At 39.8% G+C, this 19,260-nt stretch overlaps 1 protein-coding gene across 7 annotated transcripts in view; it reads right to left on the reverse strand.

The window, feature by feature from the left end:
* Nucleotides 1–386: 386 nt before the first annotated feature.
* CPT1A (carnitine palmitoyltransferase 1A) overlaps nucleotides 387–19,260 on the reverse strand; it is a 52,768-nt gene continuing 33,894 nt past the window's right edge. For 6 of the 7 annotated variants that reach the window (XM_065839491.2, XM_065839490.2, XM_065839493.2 and 3 more), the window contains 6 exons: nucleotides 18,709–18,873; nucleotides 17,327–17,461; nucleotides 13,683–13,835; nucleotides 12,555–12,659; nucleotides 7,960–8,052; nucleotides 387–6,502 (listed from right to left, as the gene is read on the reverse strand). In XM_065839491.2, coding sequence (XP_065695563.1) covers nucleotides 6,416–6,502; nucleotides 7,960–8,052; nucleotides 12,555–12,659; nucleotides 13,683–13,835; nucleotides 17,327–17,461; nucleotides 18,709–18,873 — 738 coding nt within the window. In that variant the 3' untranslated portion in view covers nucleotides 387–6,415. Of the gene's footprint in view, nucleotides 6,503–7,003; nucleotides 7,339–7,959; nucleotides 8,053–12,554; nucleotides 12,660–13,682; nucleotides 13,836–17,326; nucleotides 17,462–18,708; nucleotides 18,874–19,260 lie in introns of those variants that run through there. The other variant, XM_071809077.1, reaches the window with a different exon arrangement.

Genomic DNA, 19,260 nt, shown 5'->3' on the forward strand with positions numbered 1-19,260 from the left:
ACAGCATTAATTTTCTGTGCCTGAACTAGTTCTCTACTGCCTTACCATTCATATTCTATGGATTATTTACTGTAAAGATCAAACCAGTGCTATCCACTACCTTGCAAACAGAATGTTTCACAGATACATTCCAGTGGTTATTTGGATCTCATGAAAAAGCTCATCTAAAGTAGGACCTATGTTGTTTCTTCTTTCTAGTGAACCTGAAAATTTTTTCATTAACACATTCCCTATTAGCAAGACATGCCTAAATCACTGCTAAAATAAACTGAGTCTGCAACTACCATTCCTAACAGGATCTAATAGCAATGATTTCACAAGTCCAGAAACAGCAGCAAGGGACCTGGGAAGAAAATACAAAAGATATTAAACACTGTACTAAGTAGTGGTAATTGTGAAATTTTATTTTATTATTTGAAGTAACAGAAGAGGGTAGAAAATACAGACAAATTGTTGGATGTAAATAACCAACCATAGATGTAGAGTAATTGAAAAAAACATAAAGAAAACTAGTTTAAATTAATATATTTTATATGATAAAACGACTGGTACAAAGGCTAAATTAGAACCGCTGTTTTCAGGGTCAGGCACACACTTCCTTAGTTCCTCAAAAAATCCAACCCTTAAAAAAATATTTAGTTTGGAATGGTGTTAATCCTGGACAATGGTAGCTTCTACATGCATTTAATGCTCTCCTAATTTCTGGCATGAAATAGCTGAAATAAGAAATTTGGAAAACGCACATTCAAGGTATTCCACTTCTACACTGCTATTTAATAAACAGGTCAATTTATTATCATCCAACCTGACTTCTAGCACCTATTCAACGCCAACTTTGAGTTGTTAAATCACTAATTCAGAATAAGTGACCAAAGGTTCTAGTAAAAAATTAATAGCTTTTCTGGAATGTGAACATTTTACTTTATTATAAAGTACACTGTACTAGAAGGTGCATTCATATCTAATTTTACTGTATGTACACAATATTGAACATCAAGATTTATATTAACTATTTATTAATAACCTATATTTGCTGTGGATTTTTAAGATTTACATCCAAAAAGCATATGAATTTATTTACATACTGCTGACATTTTAAAGAAAATGAAATAAAATCTTGTCTGTTTAGGAATTATAATCTATCCCAAATTAAAAAAAAATACATTTAACACCACAAAATTTTTAAAACATTTACAATAAAAACCAGCTTTCTGTGCCAATTATACTCTCCAAGAATGTAAATTGCATTGATAACTGCACTAACTACAGTTAGACTTGAAACATCTAAAACCCGAGAGTCAAATCTAAACTTAGGGTTTCTTAAAATCCTACAAGGTAATATGCTCTAAAGTTAATTTAAGCAGAGATTGGTCAGTGGTCAATTAAAAACCAAAACAAACAAACAAAAAACAGTGCATTATTTCTGCAGCTCCAGAAGAACAGATCACTATAAAATCATTGCAGTAGTTTGATAAATGCCATGCCTGCCTGCCGCAGTAAGGCTTATTTCAAGGTGTCCTTTCCCACCCACCGTACCTAATCAAAGAATGAGTGGCTCTGGCCAAGTCTTGTGAGGGTTCCTAGATTTATGTGAGCATGCATTTACTTAAGTATGTATCTGGGATCTTTGTGGTTTCCCATCTCAAACATACATGTATGGGTGTTTTAACACCTAGGCTGTAGGGAGTGCCAGAGCCTGCTTCTGCCAGGGGAGGGAGGCAGGCATTCCACCTGCGTGAGGTGTGAGCAGGTGGAAGATCTGCTCAGCATGATGGTGAAGTTTCAGGAGGATGTTGAGAGACTGAGGACCATCAGGGACTGTGAGAAGGAGATTGACTGGTGGAGTAACTCCCTGGCGTGACAAACAGAAAGACCCCGGGGAGATACCCCCAAAAGGTGATGGACCCCCAGCTCTGTCAAGCAGAGGGGGAAAACCTGGGACAGCCCCTGCCCTGTTGCTGTCAGGCAGAGGTGGGGGACCAAAAAGATGAGGAGGGTTGGAAGCAAGTTCCAGTTCGGCATCACAGGTAATCCCCCTCCCTACCTGCTTTGCTTCCCCAGGTGCCCCTCTGTAATAGGTTTGCAGCCCTGGATCTTGAAGGAGAGGTAGGTGAGGATGTGGTTGAAGGTCCACCTGTGAGGTCACATAGGAAGAGGCAGTTGACTCCACACCTCAAGACTGCCTCCAATAAGAAAGAAGGGTAATTGTAGTAGGCGATTCACTTCTGAGAGGGACAGAGGGCCCAATATGCAGAGTTGACTCTCATCACAGGGAAATGTGTAGTCTACCTGGAGCCCAGATAAGGGATATCACCAGGGTACTCCCCAACCTGGTGCACTCAACAGACTACTACCCACTGATGATCTTCCAGACAGGTGGGGAGGAAGCTGCACCTTGTAGTCTGAGGGGACTGAAGAAAAACTTCAGGGCCTTGGGACAGTTGGCAAAAGAGTATGGCGTAAGTTATTTTCTCTTCACTCCTTCCACTTTCGGGTGACAACATGGGATGGAGTAGAAGAATTCAGTCCATAAATGATTGGCTACAAAACTGGCGCTACAGGCAGGGCTTTGGGTTCTTTGATAACAGCTGGTTTTGTAAGACACCGGTCCAGACAGTTATACATGGGAAGGGTTTATCTCACAGGGGCAAAAGGATGTTGGGACAGGAATTAGCAGGGCTCATTTGCAGAGCTTTAAACTAGATTTGAAGGGGGATGGGGTGGTGCTGTGGGGCAGCACTCTAGTATTGATGAAGACCAGGAGGCCTCCCACCCCCCCAGAGTGAAATCAGTGTGTTCAGCTTGCTCCCTTAAATGCCTGTACACCAATGCACACAGCACGGCGAATAAGCAGGAGGAGTTAGAAACCTGTGTTTGGTTAGGAGATCATGAACTAGTGGAACAGCTCACGTGACTGGAATGTGGTCATGTATGGCAATGTCCTTCTCAAAAAGACAGGTGAGCAAGGGGAGGTGGTGGAGTTGCTCTTTATGTGAGGGCACAACTACCATGTATTGAGTAGGGTCCAGGGGCAGATGAGGAACAAGTTGAGAGTCTGTGGGTGAGAATTAAGGGGCAGGCTGGCAGGGGAGATACTGTTGTGGGTGTCTATTACATGCCACTAGATCAGGGTGAGGAAGTTGATGAGGCCATCTACAGGCAGCTGAGAGCAGCCTCGCAATTACAGGCCCTGGTTGTTGTGGGGGATTTTAACTACCCTGATGTTTGCTGGAAGGACTACTCAGCCAGCCATCCGCAGTCTAGGAGGTTCCTCCAATGCATTGATAATAACTTCCTGATGCAAATGGTGGATGAGCCAACTAGGAGAGGAGCGCTGCTGGACCACATCCTCACTAACAAGGAGGGTCTGGTTGAGGCAGTAAAGACTGAGGGCTGTCTTGTCTGCAGCAACCATGAAAGACGGCGGAGTTCAGGATCTCACGTGGCAGGAACAGAATACCAAGCAGAATCGCAACCCTGGACTTCAGTAGGACCAACCTTGGCCTTTTCAAGCAATTGCTAGGGGAAATACCATGGGAAAGGATCCTTGAACTAAAGGGGCCCAATACAGTCTGTTAGCATTCAGGGACTGCTTCTTCCAAGCTCAAGATCAGAGCATCCCAGCAAGTAGGAAGTCAAGAAAGGGAGCCCAGAGACCTGCTTGCTTAAACAGGGAACTGCTGGGCAAACTCAAGTGGAAGAGGAGAGTTTACAGATCATGGAAGGAGAGGCTGGCCACTTGGGAAGAATATAAGTCTGTTGTCAGAGTATGTAGGGAGGCAACTAGTAAAGCTAAGGCCTCCTTAGAATCAAACCTGTCGAGAGGGGTCAAGGACAACAGAAAGAGCTTATTCAAATACATGGCAGTTAAAACTAACACTACAGGCAATGTAGGCCCACTGATGAATGAGGTGGGTGCCCTGATGACTGAAGATACAGAGAAGGTAGAGTTATTGAATGCCTTCTTTGTCTCTGTCTACTCTGCTGGAGGCTGTCTTGAGGAGCCCTATACCCCTGAGGCCCCAGAGGAATTTGAGACAATGGAGGAGTTTGCCTCAGTTGATGAGGACTGGGTTAGGGGACTAATTAAGCAATCTGGACATCCATAAATCCATGGGTCCTGATGGGACGCACCCAGAGGTGCTGAGGGAGCTGACTGAAGTCATTGCTAGGTCACTCTCCCTTGTCTTTGCTAAGTTGTGGGAAATGGAGATGTGGCTGAGGACTGCAGGAAAGCAAATGTCACTCCAGTCTTCAAAAAGGGCAAGAGGGAGGTCCCAGGTAACTAAAGACCAGTCAGCCTCACCTCCATCCCTGGAAAGGTCACGGAACGGCTTATCCTTGGCACCATCTCAAGGTATATCAGGGATAAGAGGGTTATTAGAGGCAGTCAACATGGCTTCACCAAAGGCAAGTCATGCATAAATAACCTCATAGCCTTTTATGAAGACATAACCAGGTGGATAGATGATGGTAGAGCAGCAGATGTGTCTATCTTGATTTCAGAAAACATTTGACACTGTCTCCCACAGCATCCTCGCAGCTAAACTGGAGAATCAGGTATTGAAGTGGACTGTGAACTGGCTGAAGGAAAGAAGCCAGAGAATTGTGGTCAATAGGGCAGAGTCTAGTTGGAGGCCTGTATCTAGTGGAGTCCCTCAAGAGTCAGTACTGGGAGCAGTTCTATTCAATATACTCATCCATAACTTGGATGAGGGAATAGAGTACACTGTCAGCAAGCTTGCTGATGACACCAAACTGGGAGGAGTGGCTGACACACCAGAAGGCTGTGCTGCCATCCAGCAAGACATAGACAGGCTGGAGATTTGGGCAGGGAAAAATTTAATGAAATATAACAAGGGAAAGTGTAGAGTATTGCATCTGGGTAGAAACAACCCCATGTTCCAGTATAATGTCCTCAGTTCAAGAAGGACAGGGAACTACTTGAGAGAGTCCAGCACAGAACTACAGAAATGATTAAGGTAGTGGAGCATCTCCCTTTTGAGGAAAGGTTGAGGGAGCTGGGTCTGTTTAGCTTTGCAAAGAGGAGACTGAGGGGTGACCTCATTAATGTTTGTAAATATGTAAAGGGTGAGTGTCACAAGGATGGAGCCAGGTTCTTCTCAGTGACAACCAATGATAAGACAAGGGGCAGCGGGTGCAAACTGGGACATAAGAGGTTCTACCTAAATACGAGAAGAAACTTCTTCACAGTGAGGGTAACAGAACACTAGAACAGGCTGCCCAGGGAGGTTGTAGAATCTCCTCCTCTGGGGATATCCAAAACCCAACTAGACACATTCCTGACTAACCTGATCTAGGTGTTCCTGCTATGGCAGGGGGATTGGACTAGATTTTGAGGTCCCTTCGAATCCCTAACATTCTGTGACTCTGTGAAACAAAATTACTCCTGGATTTCATAGGGACTGATATTCACTAGTTAAGATGTGAGTATTTAATTATAGCTTGACACCTAACTGCACCATATGGCAACATTCAAATCTACTTATGCCACATCAACATAACTTGTAATTTGAAAACTAGATCTACGTTACTACTACTTCACCTCCTTTGCCACTAAGACAATGTAAAACCTACTCCCAGCATAAGCTTTTTTTTCTGGGTTTAGGATCTTTCTTTTTTAAGGCACTTGCATGAACAAGCACACCGCTCCATTTATTTTTATGGAAATAAAATCACTGGTGAAGCAAACATGCTTGTAAGTAGTAAGAAAAACGTGATACCTGCTAATTTTACTACCTGCTACATTCTGCTAACTGATGCAGCACTATATGATGTTTGTTTGTTTGTTTGTTTCAAAAAACCGAAAGATTTCTACAACTTGGTATGTTAAGGTGGGTTATATCATGGATTTTTTTGTGTGTTTTACAGAAATTATCAGTTTTTTAAAAAGCCACAACAAAACCCAATGAAGGTAAACAGCCACAAGTTCTGTCATTCATTGCATAAAGCAGCAGATACATTGAAGAACATTCTATTAATACACAGCAAATCTAACTTTTTCTAGTATTTGAGTTTAAAACATTGTGTTTTCTTCGATTCTGGAATACAAGTAGGTTAATTTTAAGTAAAAAAAAAAAAAGAGCAAATGTATACAAATTAAGAGAAAACCGTAGGAGTTAGAATATACATGACTTCATACAATTATACTGTATTTCATCCCGAGAAAGATACAAGGTTTCTAAAGTCATCCTTTGTGGAAATAAACTCTTCCAAACTATTGAGAAGAAAATAATGAAACATTTATTACACTTCTAAAGTTTTCATAGGTGATGAAGAAGATGTTGACTCAGTTTCTTTGCCAGCTACTGTTTGACAAACCTTGCTCTCACATTCACTGTTCAGAAGAGTTCTCATCCCAAGAACAGGAGACTGCTTGGCACCAAAAGGGAAATCACTTGGTACAGTTTTTACTAAGATTAAATAAACCCATGATGTCAACCATTGCTTTTTGGATGTTTTTTCCAAAACGATGAGAATCCTTTAAAAACAAACAAAAAACAAAACCAAAGACTTGTACAGTTAATCAACAGCTGTCCTTTAGGGAAAAGAAGGAACCTTTTAACATTTGGTAATTCTGGAGCTTACAGAAACAGGGCATGTATTTTACCATAAAATGAGGAATTTAAGCCACAAAAATGTTAATGCTATAAAATTTAAACCACGTTTGTGGTATTACTGACTAATGAGTTCTTCGTTATGCATTTGCTTTCCTACAAACAGAACTGAGATCATGTCCCTTTGCAATCAGTAGCATCTATAGCTTTCTGTTACTTTTAAATAGCTGTGTTTTAGTATTGAGATTTTATACAAGATTTTCCAAAAGCTAATTCTTGGAAAACAAAATAATGTTGAGAAAGTGTATGACTAATGGCATGGAAGTACTGAAAGAGCAGAAAAATATTTTGTATTTGACTTCTATCAGAATCCTGAATTGAGAAATTACATTGAAAATGAAAAATCACAATTATCTAAGCGTAACCAAACTATGAACTTGTTCTGTTTATTCTAAGTGTCAGATGAATAGTACAAGGAAGAAATTAAGATTACAAATACAAAGCATTAGCTACATTACAGGATATGCTGCCTTTTCTTTATGGACATTTGAATTGATTAATAAGTAAAAAATACAGGGAAATTTCAAGTACAAGCTAACAGGCATCTAAAGAACAATTTAAACTGTCAAAAAACAAAGTTGTGTTTCCAAATCTTTAATGATTAACCAAAGGCACCAAGATCTCTCAGAGAAGTTAAAGTCAAAAGAAGAAAAGTAGTTCAGCTGAACAAACTTGGCATGCTTACTGAAGACACAGAAATCTAAAGGGGAAAGATGAATTGAAACTCACTCAAAGCAGGCCTCTGCAAAATCAGGATATTGAACAGATCACATCTACTACATTCTAATAATGGGTGTTATTCTAATAGTTTTTTGATTAATTATGTTTCTCAAGCACAGATTACAACTTATGGGCCAGCTTCTTTCACCATTATTTAAACCAATAATATTTAAAGAATAAGCAGCACACATTTTACTTTGTCTTTACAACTGCAGCCAGAGACAAATCAAAGCAAAGATGTAATAACAAAAAACAAGAGACATCCATGTTACTGTTATGGGAAAGATGTAAGTAGTTTTTCATGAGTTCCAGGGAATTGGAGCTGGTGTAAATACGACCTTGGAACATAAGCTTTTCTTATGCTTCAAAGTATAAGTGAAATAGAATATTATTTCCTTGGTTCATAAAGCTATGAAATATATAGAATTGGAGACAAAAAGAAAACCAATACCCAACAAAATAGCCTATATTGAGAATGAAAAAACACATTATAACTGTATGCTGCAAGTCCTATAAAATATTTTTAGACAGTGAGTAGAACCGTTTTATAAGCGGATATCAAACCAGATCTATTAAACCATAGCAAAGGACAGACCCTTACCGTGTCAGAACATGATATTTTGCTGGAGACATGGAAATGGATGGAATTTTCACCCAAGATAATGTAAGAGACACCATAACCATCATCAGCCACCTAGGGGAAGAAGAGAAAAACAAGTTCTAAACTTTTTCCTTCCATTCCTAAATTATCTTATACATAATTACACAATTCTTACTTTGCAGTTTTTAAAATTAGTTGCAATTTCTCCTCAAGCAGAAATTAAATTTCCACATTTAATACATAATTTCTGAAGACTGATTCCACTTAAGGAAACAGCTCTAGTCTCATATGAAGTGCAAAGAATTCATAGTTTCTGAATATATGCCTGTAATTTTTCCCAGCTTTAGTATTTTGAATAGAATACTTGTTCAAAGACCTTCTATCAAGGACTAATCCTAAGAAGCTATACAATTCCAGTGCTTAAGTAGAAAGGAATAAAATAGTTCAGTTTTATACCTAAACATCCTGTTTCATGGAATCACTCTGCAGATGTAAACACACACAAGTACATAAATACGGAGTATACAAGCCTTATATTATGAAAACCTGTCCAAAGTCATCCAACTCTACAGCAAATATATGATTCTAAACACCCATATCATGAGCAGAGCTCTGGTCTGATTTCAACACTAGCAGCATTAACTGTCTCAAGTTTCAGTCTGCTCTTATATTTAAAGTATGCCTAGTAAACACAGACTACCCTGCTGCCACTCTCCTTCCTAAATCAAAGGATCACAACCTCCAAGCTCTCTGCTGCCAGGCAGCCTGACTGTCTTCTCTCCATTAGTGCTACAGGGCTATATTCTTATATTCTACAGAATGGTGGTTTGTTTGTTTTTGTTTGTGTTTTTTTTGTTGTTGTTTTGTTGTTGTTCTGTTTGGTTGGTTGGTTTTTGTTTGTTTGTTTTGTGTTTTGTTTCATTTTTGTTTGTGGTTTTTTAAAACTACCAAACAAACAATACATGGAAAGCCTGATGTACTCAATCTCTGGGCTGCTTCAGCAAACCAAAGCACAGTTTTTGTAAGGATACAAGAAATGATGAAGGAAAATGTATGCAGGGTTATTTGGAAAGGCAGACAACTAAAGGAAGGAAATTAAAGAAATGAAGAAATAGTAACAAGGGAGCAGTTAATGTAGCATTTGCAAAAACAGATGGGAAAAACTGTTAGAAATTCATGCAGCCAAAAACCTATTGTATTGCCAGACCACACCTTGTCAGGTGTTTTTAAGTACTGACTTTATAATCTGCTGGAGCAAGCCAGTTTCTCATTAACAAGCAGTATTGCAATAGATAGGCTTCCTTGATACTGCAATTTAAACTCATTCAAAATTCAAGAACTACTGAAAGCTGCATCAGAAATATGAATATGTAAAGTAAAACCACCAAAGAAGCAACCTCCAGCTCGACAAAACAGCCAAAATACACTGTACTTGTCAATCCTAATTTCTTTGTGGCAAAGAACAGTCCTGTGATCCCTCTCATTGTTCTTTCAAGATCAATGCTTTTCGAAAAAATCTGTTTTCAAGATTATTAATCCAGACTATACCCACATAAAGTCTGCTTAACAGATTTTTTAACTATGTTTTTTACCAAATTTTTTTATATGGCCATTAATGATAAGATATTATACTACAACAAGTCAGAAGCTTATAAAATCTCTAACAATACAGTAGTTTCTTGAAAATCTACAGAAGCTGTAGAATGTGGTTTTTTTATTATTATCACACAGTATCACAGTATGTTTGGGATTGGAAGGGACCTCAAAAGATCATCTAGTCCAATCCCCCTGCTGGAGCAGGAACGCCTAGGTGAGGTCACACAGGAACATGTCCAGGCGGGTTTTGAATGTCTCCAGGGAAGGAGACTCCACAACCTCCCTGGGCAGCCTGTTCCAGTGCTCTGTCACCCTCACTGAGAAGAAGTTCTTTCTCAAATTTAAGTGGAACCTCTTGTGTTCCAGCTTGATCCCATTACCCCTTGTCCCATCATTTTTTGCCACTGAGAAGAGCCTGGCTCCATCCTCATGGCACTCACCCTTCACATATTTATAAACATTAATAAGGTCACCCCTCAGTCTCCTCCAAACTAAAGAGACCCAGCTCCCTCAGCCTTTCTTCATAAGGGAGGTGCTTCACTCCCTTAATCATCATTGTTGCCCTACGCTGGATTCTCTCCAGCAGTTCCTTGTCCTTCTTGAACTGAGAGGCCCAGAACTGGAGACAATATTCCAGATGTGGTCTAACCAGGGTGGAGTAGGGGGGAAGGAGGACCTCTCTCGACCTACCAACCACCCCCCCTGTAATAAACCCGAGGATGCCACTGGCCTTCCTGGCCACAAGGGCACACTGCTGGCTCATGGTCATCCTGTTGTCCACCAGGACACCCAGGTCCCTTTCCCCTTACACTGCTCTCTAATATGTAATTTCCCAACCTATACTGGAACCTGGGGTTGTTCCTACGCAGATGCAGGACTCTACACTTTCTCTTGTTAAATTTCATCAGGTTATTCCCCACCCAACTCTCCAGCCTGTCCAGGTCCTGCCGGATGGCAGCACAGCCTTCTTGCATGTCAGCCACTCCTCCCAGCTTAGTGTCATCAGCAAACTTGCTGATAGTACACTCAGTTCCCTCGTCTAAATCGTTAATGAATATATTGAATAATATTGGCCCCAGTACTGACCCCTGAGGCACTCCACTAGATACTGGCCTCCAACTAGACTCGGCACCATTGACTACCACTCTGGCTTCTCGCCTTAAGCCAGTTTGCAACCCACCTCACTACTCTATTGTCTAGACCACACCTCCTCAATTTAGCTGTGAGGATGCTGTGGGAGACTGTGTCAAAGGCTTTACTGAAGTCAAGGTAGACCACATCCACCGCTCTGCCATCATCCATCCACCTTGTTACATTCTCATAAAAGGCTATGAGGTTGGTCAAGCACGACTTACCCTTGGTAAAGCCATGCTGACTGCCCCTAATAACCCTCTTATCCTTGATATGCCTTGAGATGGCACCAAGGATAAGCTGTTCCATTACTTTCCCAGGGACAGAGGTAAGGCTGACTGGTCTATAATTACCCGGGTCCTCCTTCTTGCCCTTTTTGAAGACTGGAGTGACATTTGCTTTCCTCCAATCCTCGCGCACCTCTCCCGTTTCCCAAGACTTGGCAAAGATGGTGGAGAGCAGTCTAGCAATGACTTCAGTCAGCTCCCTCAGCACCCACGGATGCATCCCATCTGGACCCATGGATTTATGGATGTGCAGACTATTTAATTACTCCCTAACCCAGTCCTCATCAACTAAAGCAAACTCCTCCATTGACCTGGCTTCATCCGGAGTTTCAGAGGTACAGGGCTCCCCAGGACAGCCTCCAGCAGAGTAGACAGAGACAAAGAAGGCATTCAGTAATTCTGCCTTCTCTGTATCTTCTGCCACCAGCGCACTCACCCCATTCATCAGTGGGCCTACATTGCCTCTGGTATTAGTTTTATCTGCTATGTATTTGAAAAAGTTCTTCTTGCTGTCCTTGACCCCTCTCACCAGCTGTAATTCTAAGGAGGCCTTGGCTATCCTAGCTGCCTTCCTACGTCCTCTAACAGCAGCCTTATATTCCTCCCAAGTGGCCGGTCCCTGCTTCCATGACCTGTAAACTCTCCTCTTCCGCTTGAGCATACCCAACAGATCCCTATTCAACCATGCAGGCCTCCTGGCTCCCTTCCTTGACTTCCTACATGTGGGGATGCTCTGATCCTGAGTGTGGAAGAAGAAATCTCTGAATGCAATCCAGCTCTCTTGGGCCCCTTTTCCTTCAAGCAGTCTTGCCCATGGGATTTCCCCTAGCAATTGCTTGAACAGCCCAAAGTTAGCCCTGCTAAAGTCCAGGGTTGCAATTCTACTTGCTATTCTGTTCCTGCCAGACAAAATGCTGAACTCCACCATCTCGTGGTCACTGCAACCCAGGCACCCCTCAACCTTTACTGCCTCAACCAGACCCTCCTTGCTGGTGAGGATGAGATCCAGTAGTGCACCTCTCCTAGTTGGCTCCTCCACCATCTGCATGAGGAAGTTATCACCAAAGCACTTGAGGAACCTCCTGGACTGTGGCTGGCTGGCTGAATGGCCCTTCCAGCAAACATCATTATTATTACTCAGACTTAGGAGGGCAAGCAGAGCAATGTGAGTAACTTAATTCAGAAGAAAGCATGAACGCATTTTTTAATTAATCAGGAAACATAAAGAACAAGTCAAGTATAATTACTTTTACAAATCCCAGTCTTAAAATCTAGTCTATGTAATAAGGCATTTATCATTGTAATAATAGCCCGATGTACAGAAACTCTGCACATAGGTAATGTGATAGAAGTCCTCACTTCCTCAGATCTCTCTGCCATGGACCCCTGTACCATGTTTGATAACTGTGCATCTCCTTAACAAAAATCCATTCTTGTAGTCAATATGAAAAAAAGGTGATGCAGATTTTTCTGAATACAGCCACATCATGGGAAAAAAACATTAAGATATTACAGATTTGAAATTTTTAGACTGGCATATTCAAAATAAAACTGTTTCAAAGTGGTACTTAGCAAACATACTGGTCCAAATCCTCCACCACAGGATAACATCTCAGGGTTCTTCTTTAGATCAATGTGTTGCTGTGGTGTCTGACTCGTTGACAGCCTCCAAGGCTCTGACAAAACCTTTATTAGATATGAAAGAGATTCAAACAAGTGAAATACACTGTTTAAGAACATGCAACTTTCTCAAAAGCTAGTCAAGATCACATTAGAAAGCACTCAAAGCAATATTAAGGATAACTTCCCATTTCAAATGAATGAACAATTAAGAAGCTTAAAAGAAACAGCTAAGCTTGTTCTGATACGCAAACCATTACCATATGAGGTCCTGATATCAACTTCTCAAAGAGAATAGAAGTTTTTTCAATAGAAATGCTATTTCAAAACTGATTAATCTGGTCTATAGCCTGGCAAATTCTGTATAACAGGTCTTGTTAACAACCATATTCAAATCCTGGTAAGATGCTACATTAAGTTAGAAGCTTGTAAAATCTCTAACAATTCACACATGTCTGGAAAGTTTGCAAAAAGTTGTTTTATTCTTGACTTAGCCACTACTCACATTTAGGAGGGCAAGCAGACAAATGCAAATAGGTTAGTTTGGAGGCAGAAAACATGAACAAGTGCAATATAATTACTTTTATAAAACCCAACCTTAAAATCTACTTTAAGTAATAAGCATTTGTCATGTAATACACAGCGACATTAACATTGTGCATTAACAAAAAAAAATGCAATATATAGTTCCTTTAACTCACAGTAACTTAAAGGAAAGTTATTTTGTCACAGTTGCAAAAGAACATTTTTCAGAGAAGGAACACAGGCTCTGTTGTACTGCCTTGAAAATACATAAAAACCCACAAGCAACCAGTACTTTTTTTGCAATACTGACTATACTTGCAATCCTTAACAATGCATATTATACTATAAAGCTCACAGAAAGCGTTATTATAAAACAAAATGAAACTAACTTGTGATATACCAGCACATGTTCAGTCATGCTTGCTGAACTTTTAGGGTTTTTTTTGGTTTGGTTTTGTTCTGTTTAGGAAAACCAGAGTTCTACAAGTACGTAAGCAGATACCACAAAACACTAAGTAAAGGATGATTTACTGTAATCAATAGTTATCAATACAAGTCACTTACTTCCTTAAGGAAAGGAGAATCTACAGCAAGGTACTTCGACACGACATAAAGGCAGAACAGATGGCGGTCAATGCCAGCACCAGTCATGGCAAGACGATATAAGTGCTGATGTTTGGCAGCAGCGAGCTGAAATAACTTAAGCTTATTTTCATTCTAACAATGAAGAAAAGAATGAAGAAAAATCAGTTTAGTGAACCGAGTTGAGGATGGAGTTGCAGAAGCTAGGTTCTCAAGGCTAGAGCACTTTGGGGTCAAGTACAAGACTAGACAATGCAAACCAATTACTAGTATCCTTTTGCTTTTCGGCCTCATGTATTCAGTTACAGGTAGTAGCAAGTGTCAACGATTACTTGCTGTAAATACCGCATAATGAAACAGAATTTGTATTTTAAGTGTCATCTAACCCCAGAATCAAACACAATTACAACTCAAGTTTGCTACATTATTGTATACTTAGTTTCTAGAGACACTGGCCTTAAAAAGTTAAAGAGCAAATCTCAACATGATTTAAGAAAAGCTGGAGTGGCAATAGCCATTTTAGAAGACAGACTGACAACACTGAAGGTATTGGGGTCCATGAACAGTTTTGGGCGCCTCAATATAAGAAGGACATCAAACCCTTAGGGCGTGACCAGAGGAGAGTGACCAAGATGGTGAAAGGTCTCAAGGGCAAGACTCATGAGAAGCAGTGGAGGTCACTTGGTTTGTTCAGCTTAGAGAAGAGAAACCTGAGGAGTAACCTCACTGCAGTCTTACAGACTTCCTCAAAAGAGCAACAGTGGAGGTAAAGGTGCTGATCTTCTCTCTCTGGTGACCAGCAATAGGACATAAGGAAATGGTATGGAGCTGCATCAAGGGGAAGTTCACATGGGGCATTAGGAAAAGGTTCTTCAATGAGAGGCTGGTCAGTCACTGGAACAGGCTCCTCAGGGAAGTGGCCAGGGCACCAAAACTGTCAGATTTAAAGGAGCAACTGGACAACACTCTTAGTCGTACAGCTTAATTTTAGGTAGCCTTGCAAGAAACAGGGAGTTTGACGCAATGATCCTTACGGGTCTCTTCCAACTAGAGATATTCTATGATTTTATGTACACTGTATGAATACTGCAAGTGCTGAAAGTATCTGTTCAAAACACTTAGATAGCCATTCTGTTACGATTTTATAATGTGGAATGCAACACACAGAGTATATTGCAACCTGTTACTTCTCATCTCCAGTATCACTACATTTTACACCACTCATTTGGGACACAGTAAGCTGCCTATTTGACTCCAGCATGAGAAATTAGTCAATAACCTGTGGTCATGCTAACCATGCCTACAACTGGCATTCAGAAGTAAAGCTTTGTGGAGAGTCCATGGAGGATACAAATGCTCATGAAAAATTCTAAGGAAAAACCCAGAGAAAAGTAGAAGCAAGCACTAATAGCAGACAAGTTTTTCTAAAATAATATATAAATGCCTTTAATATGTTCATAACACATAAAAAACAAAAATTGCATTATGAAGGCAGGGTTCCTCAGCTCTGTGCTTGATCATTGCAGATGAAGGACAATAATGAATCAACAAGCCTGAAAAATAATCACGTCTCTAGTAACCATAGCAAAAAAAAAGCAGAATGAAGTCTGATACATATATATATGATATATATCATATATATCATAGATATATATTTTTATATACATATATATATATGATCTTGCCACGTATGGGGCTACTTTACTCCTTTAACGCAAATGCAGATAGTAACTGCAGAGATGTGTAATAGCAGTAATTCTAATATTAGGACTATGTAAAAATTGCTTACACAGGGTAGTTGTACAGTAGCTGTGGCATACATTTATGTGCAAGGCTGGATTTCCAGACCTGCATTGGTTTGATCACAGCTCCCAGCACAGCATATTGAGAAACCCAGAGGGATTTTACTTACACAGAACTTCCAGATAGATGAGGGAGAAAAGAGTTTCTATGTGCATCTGTTTTCTTGCAGTAACATTATAGAATCATAGGGCTAGAAAGAACCTCAACTATTCATCTGCCCTAAGAGCTAATAATTAAAACGCTTTCCTGAAGAACCATTATGTAACTTACTTTTAACAATTTTAAAAGTGAAAAAAACAACCTCCAAGTAATCTGTTTCAGGCTTTTTGCTATTTCCCTCCTTATTCATTATCCTTACTAGCAGAAAATGTTTCCCTAACGTGTTTCTTTCTGCAATTTAAGTCCATTAGTTCTTGGGACAGAGAACAGATTTTTCTGATCATCTCTGCATCAGCCTTTTTATCCTCTTGAGCACAACCTGGCTCCCTACCTCTTCTACAGTGTTTTCTCTTCTTTAGATTAGGCAAGAATAATTAAGTTCCAACTCTCCTCACAGATCCTCTTCAGAGGTGTCTAATCATCCTTCTTGCTCTCCTTTATACTCTCTCCAATCCATCCATACCTCAAGTGTGGCATTCAAAACTGGACAAACCACCCCAGCTAATGCTGTACACAAAAAAGTGCAGAGACAAAAGACTACTAAAAATAAAGGGCATGACTAAATTAAGGGCTCCTTTTTTCCTAATCGCATAGCACTGATTGTGCTATGTCAGTGTTCTGTTACTAATTATTATAGTCCTAGATCTTTTTCATTAGAACTTCTACCAATGCAACTGTTACTCAAGCCTAGATGCAATACCTTGAGTACCTTCCTATTGTATAAAATCCTCTTTTTCAGGTCTGAAGAATTGGAAATGCCCTTCAGCTTAGCAAAACCTTCAAATATAATTATTTATTTCATCAGCTGTATCTGTGAAAACTGTGATTAGCAGTGGATTAAAGAACAGACAGTCCTCAAGACAACCATCCTCTACCCTTCCATTTTGACAGCAAACATTTAAGCAGTATTGTTCAAGTTTTCCAAGCCAGTAAGTTTTCCCCTAGACCATGCTTCCTTTGTTTGCTAATCAGAACATCACAAGAAAGATTAAAAAGACCACTGAAATCAACATATAAGAGCACCTACTTATTCCCTGTGAATAACACTTGCTTCCCTATCAGAAAGGAAAGCTTAACTGGTATGAGATTACTTGTTTTACAAAACTCTGTATGAGTTTTACAAGTCATCCCAGTTTTCTGGATTTTAGGAACTGTAAGAAGCGGCATCTTTGGCTAAGTTACTAAGTTTTCTCTTTTGGTATAGCCTTGAATTTCTACCATACTGACAGAGAATGTGGACAATTACCTTATGCTGCACTTCTTTCCTAAAAAACAAAGGCATAACTTGTAGTGGCAGAGCCACCCTCTGCCCCAGAGGGATGGGGTTGTCCCCAGCCTGGCTGAGAGGTGAAGCCAGAGACAAAAGAAACGAAAGGAGCCCCATTAGAAGGTAACAATGAATGAGCAATCGCGGGACACACGCGTGCAGAGCGCATGGACAGTACATGCAGCCTATCACGTTATTGTATAGCACGAGTTACAACCAATCACATTGTTGTAAGGCGTGTGGACATGGCAGCTTTGGTATAAAGCTAGCCCGGTCTGACAATAACGTGAACTCTGAACATCACATTGGTGTGTCAGGTTCCATCTCTCACGTGGTAAAAGCAACAAGAACTCATGTGCCTTATAGACTGTATGAGGCACCAATACGGTGAACTTACACTTTCAGTTGGGTCTTCCATGGTTCGAACAAAATTACATGATTCAACAGTACACGAACGAACAGTTTCGGTCCTGCCTTCTCTGAACAAGCGTGTCATAGAGGCTTCATATGTTAAAGAAAATTTTCCCATGTCCTTGCAAAGGCAAAAATAAGAACTCAAACATTTAGCCAGACTTAGCCACTCTTCCTTAATTAACAGTTCAAGGTAAGCAGATAGCATATGAATCACTCCACAAATTAAACTCAACATTAAGTTTTTAGTGGCCCACCATTAACAGCCTTACAAAATCTAATAAAGGCAAAAATAAGATTAGTAGTGGGATTTGATAAACACTAACAGAATAACCAAACTAGTAACGAGTACCCTCTGCATTTTATATTCAGTCTTCTTTAGCTTATAACATAAGCTGATTTAAAGGCTATCAAAAACCTATTTGAAAGTTCAGTGGCTTGCTAATTAACACAGCTGTGGTAACTAATCAAGAAAACTGTAACATTCTTAAAAGTATTTTCACTTAAGTTTAATAGCATGAAAACATATGACAGTGTGGGGATATTCAAGAATGTGAGAACTAAAAACAGCCTGCAAAACCAGGACGTGTGGCTTCCATATTTCCTGTAGATGCACACAATCTACAGATTAAAAGTTGCCAAACAACAGAAGTTTATCTAACACGTTAGATACTCTTACCTGTAGACAGAACTGATCATGAAAGTCTATTCAGTTTCAGATTAAGACATCAAATAAAAAAGGTGGGTGTGCAATCACACTATTTGCTGTGTAGATACCCTAACCAGCTGTAAGAAAGACTGTAAGGGGTAATAGCAACCAGAAAATCAACATGCTTTGAAAAAGTATTTGGAATGACTTAAAAAAAAAAAAAAAAAAAAAGTAGAACCGTATATCAACAGTGACAAATAGAAGTAAAATGAAAAACACTGCATGTTGTTACACTGGTGTTTTCTAAAAACAAGGTACAGAAAAGCTGAACTAACAGAAGAAAACACAGGCAGGCATTTCTGTTAATCCTGTTAGGAAATGTCCATGACTACTGAAATAATGGTGACTCCAAACTAAAAGGTAAGTATAATATTGTTTAGATTATAAACACAGCTACTGGAAGTTTCATATCTAGTGCAAAATGCCTAGGGACAGACCAACTATGCAGAGGAGAATAATTTGTATGAGTGTCAATATACCAACCTTTGGACAATTCATTTCCAGGTAGTAATCTGTTTAAAGTTTATAGGAATTTCCATTGAATGTCTTTGATAACCTTACACAAGCAGCACAAGATTACTCTCAAGTATTTTATCACAAACATGGTACACCCGAACTTAATAAGATTCTATAAGCCAGAAACAGTCTGTTCTTCTTACCCGATAGTGAGCAAGCTGCAGGGCAAGCTGCACGAAGCCATCAGGGCTGGTTTTTGCTTTCTTTATTAGTCCCTTCCCAAAAGCATCAAAGAAAAATGAATGGAAGTCCACATCATCTGCCAGAGCTATGGCAGTGCTCAGAGACCTCTCAATCACTTCTAGGCACTAAAATAAAGAATAAATATCTACAGCCATATGTAGCATTTGAGAGAACTGTTGAAAAAGTGTAAGTATTTTTAATTGAAAAATAAGAAATTATGCCTTTATTCATGCCAGGAACATCATTATCTAAATAATCTCCCTTTGGAGAAAAAGGAGATGCTATCTTTGCCAGAAAGTTAAAATTCAAAGAGCTAATTAAAAATAAGCTTTAAGCCAATACACATCCAGCATCCAAAAATTACACTTTAAAAAAGACCAGCATTAAGACTGTTCAGATCACTACAACATAAAAGAATGACTGACAGAGATTAGAATGGCAATAGTTGTGTGGCTTCCAATCCATGCTTAAACATATCACCACCATTACCTTTTTATTCAAAATTAAAATCC

Source organism: Patagioenas fasciata, chromosome 5 (assembly GCF_037038585.1).
Source record: "Patagioenas fasciata isolate bPatFas1 chromosome 5, bPatFas1.hap1, whole genome shotgun sequence".
Lineage (NCBI taxonomy): Eukaryota > Metazoa > Chordata > Aves > Columbiformes > Columbidae > Patagioenas > Patagioenas fasciata.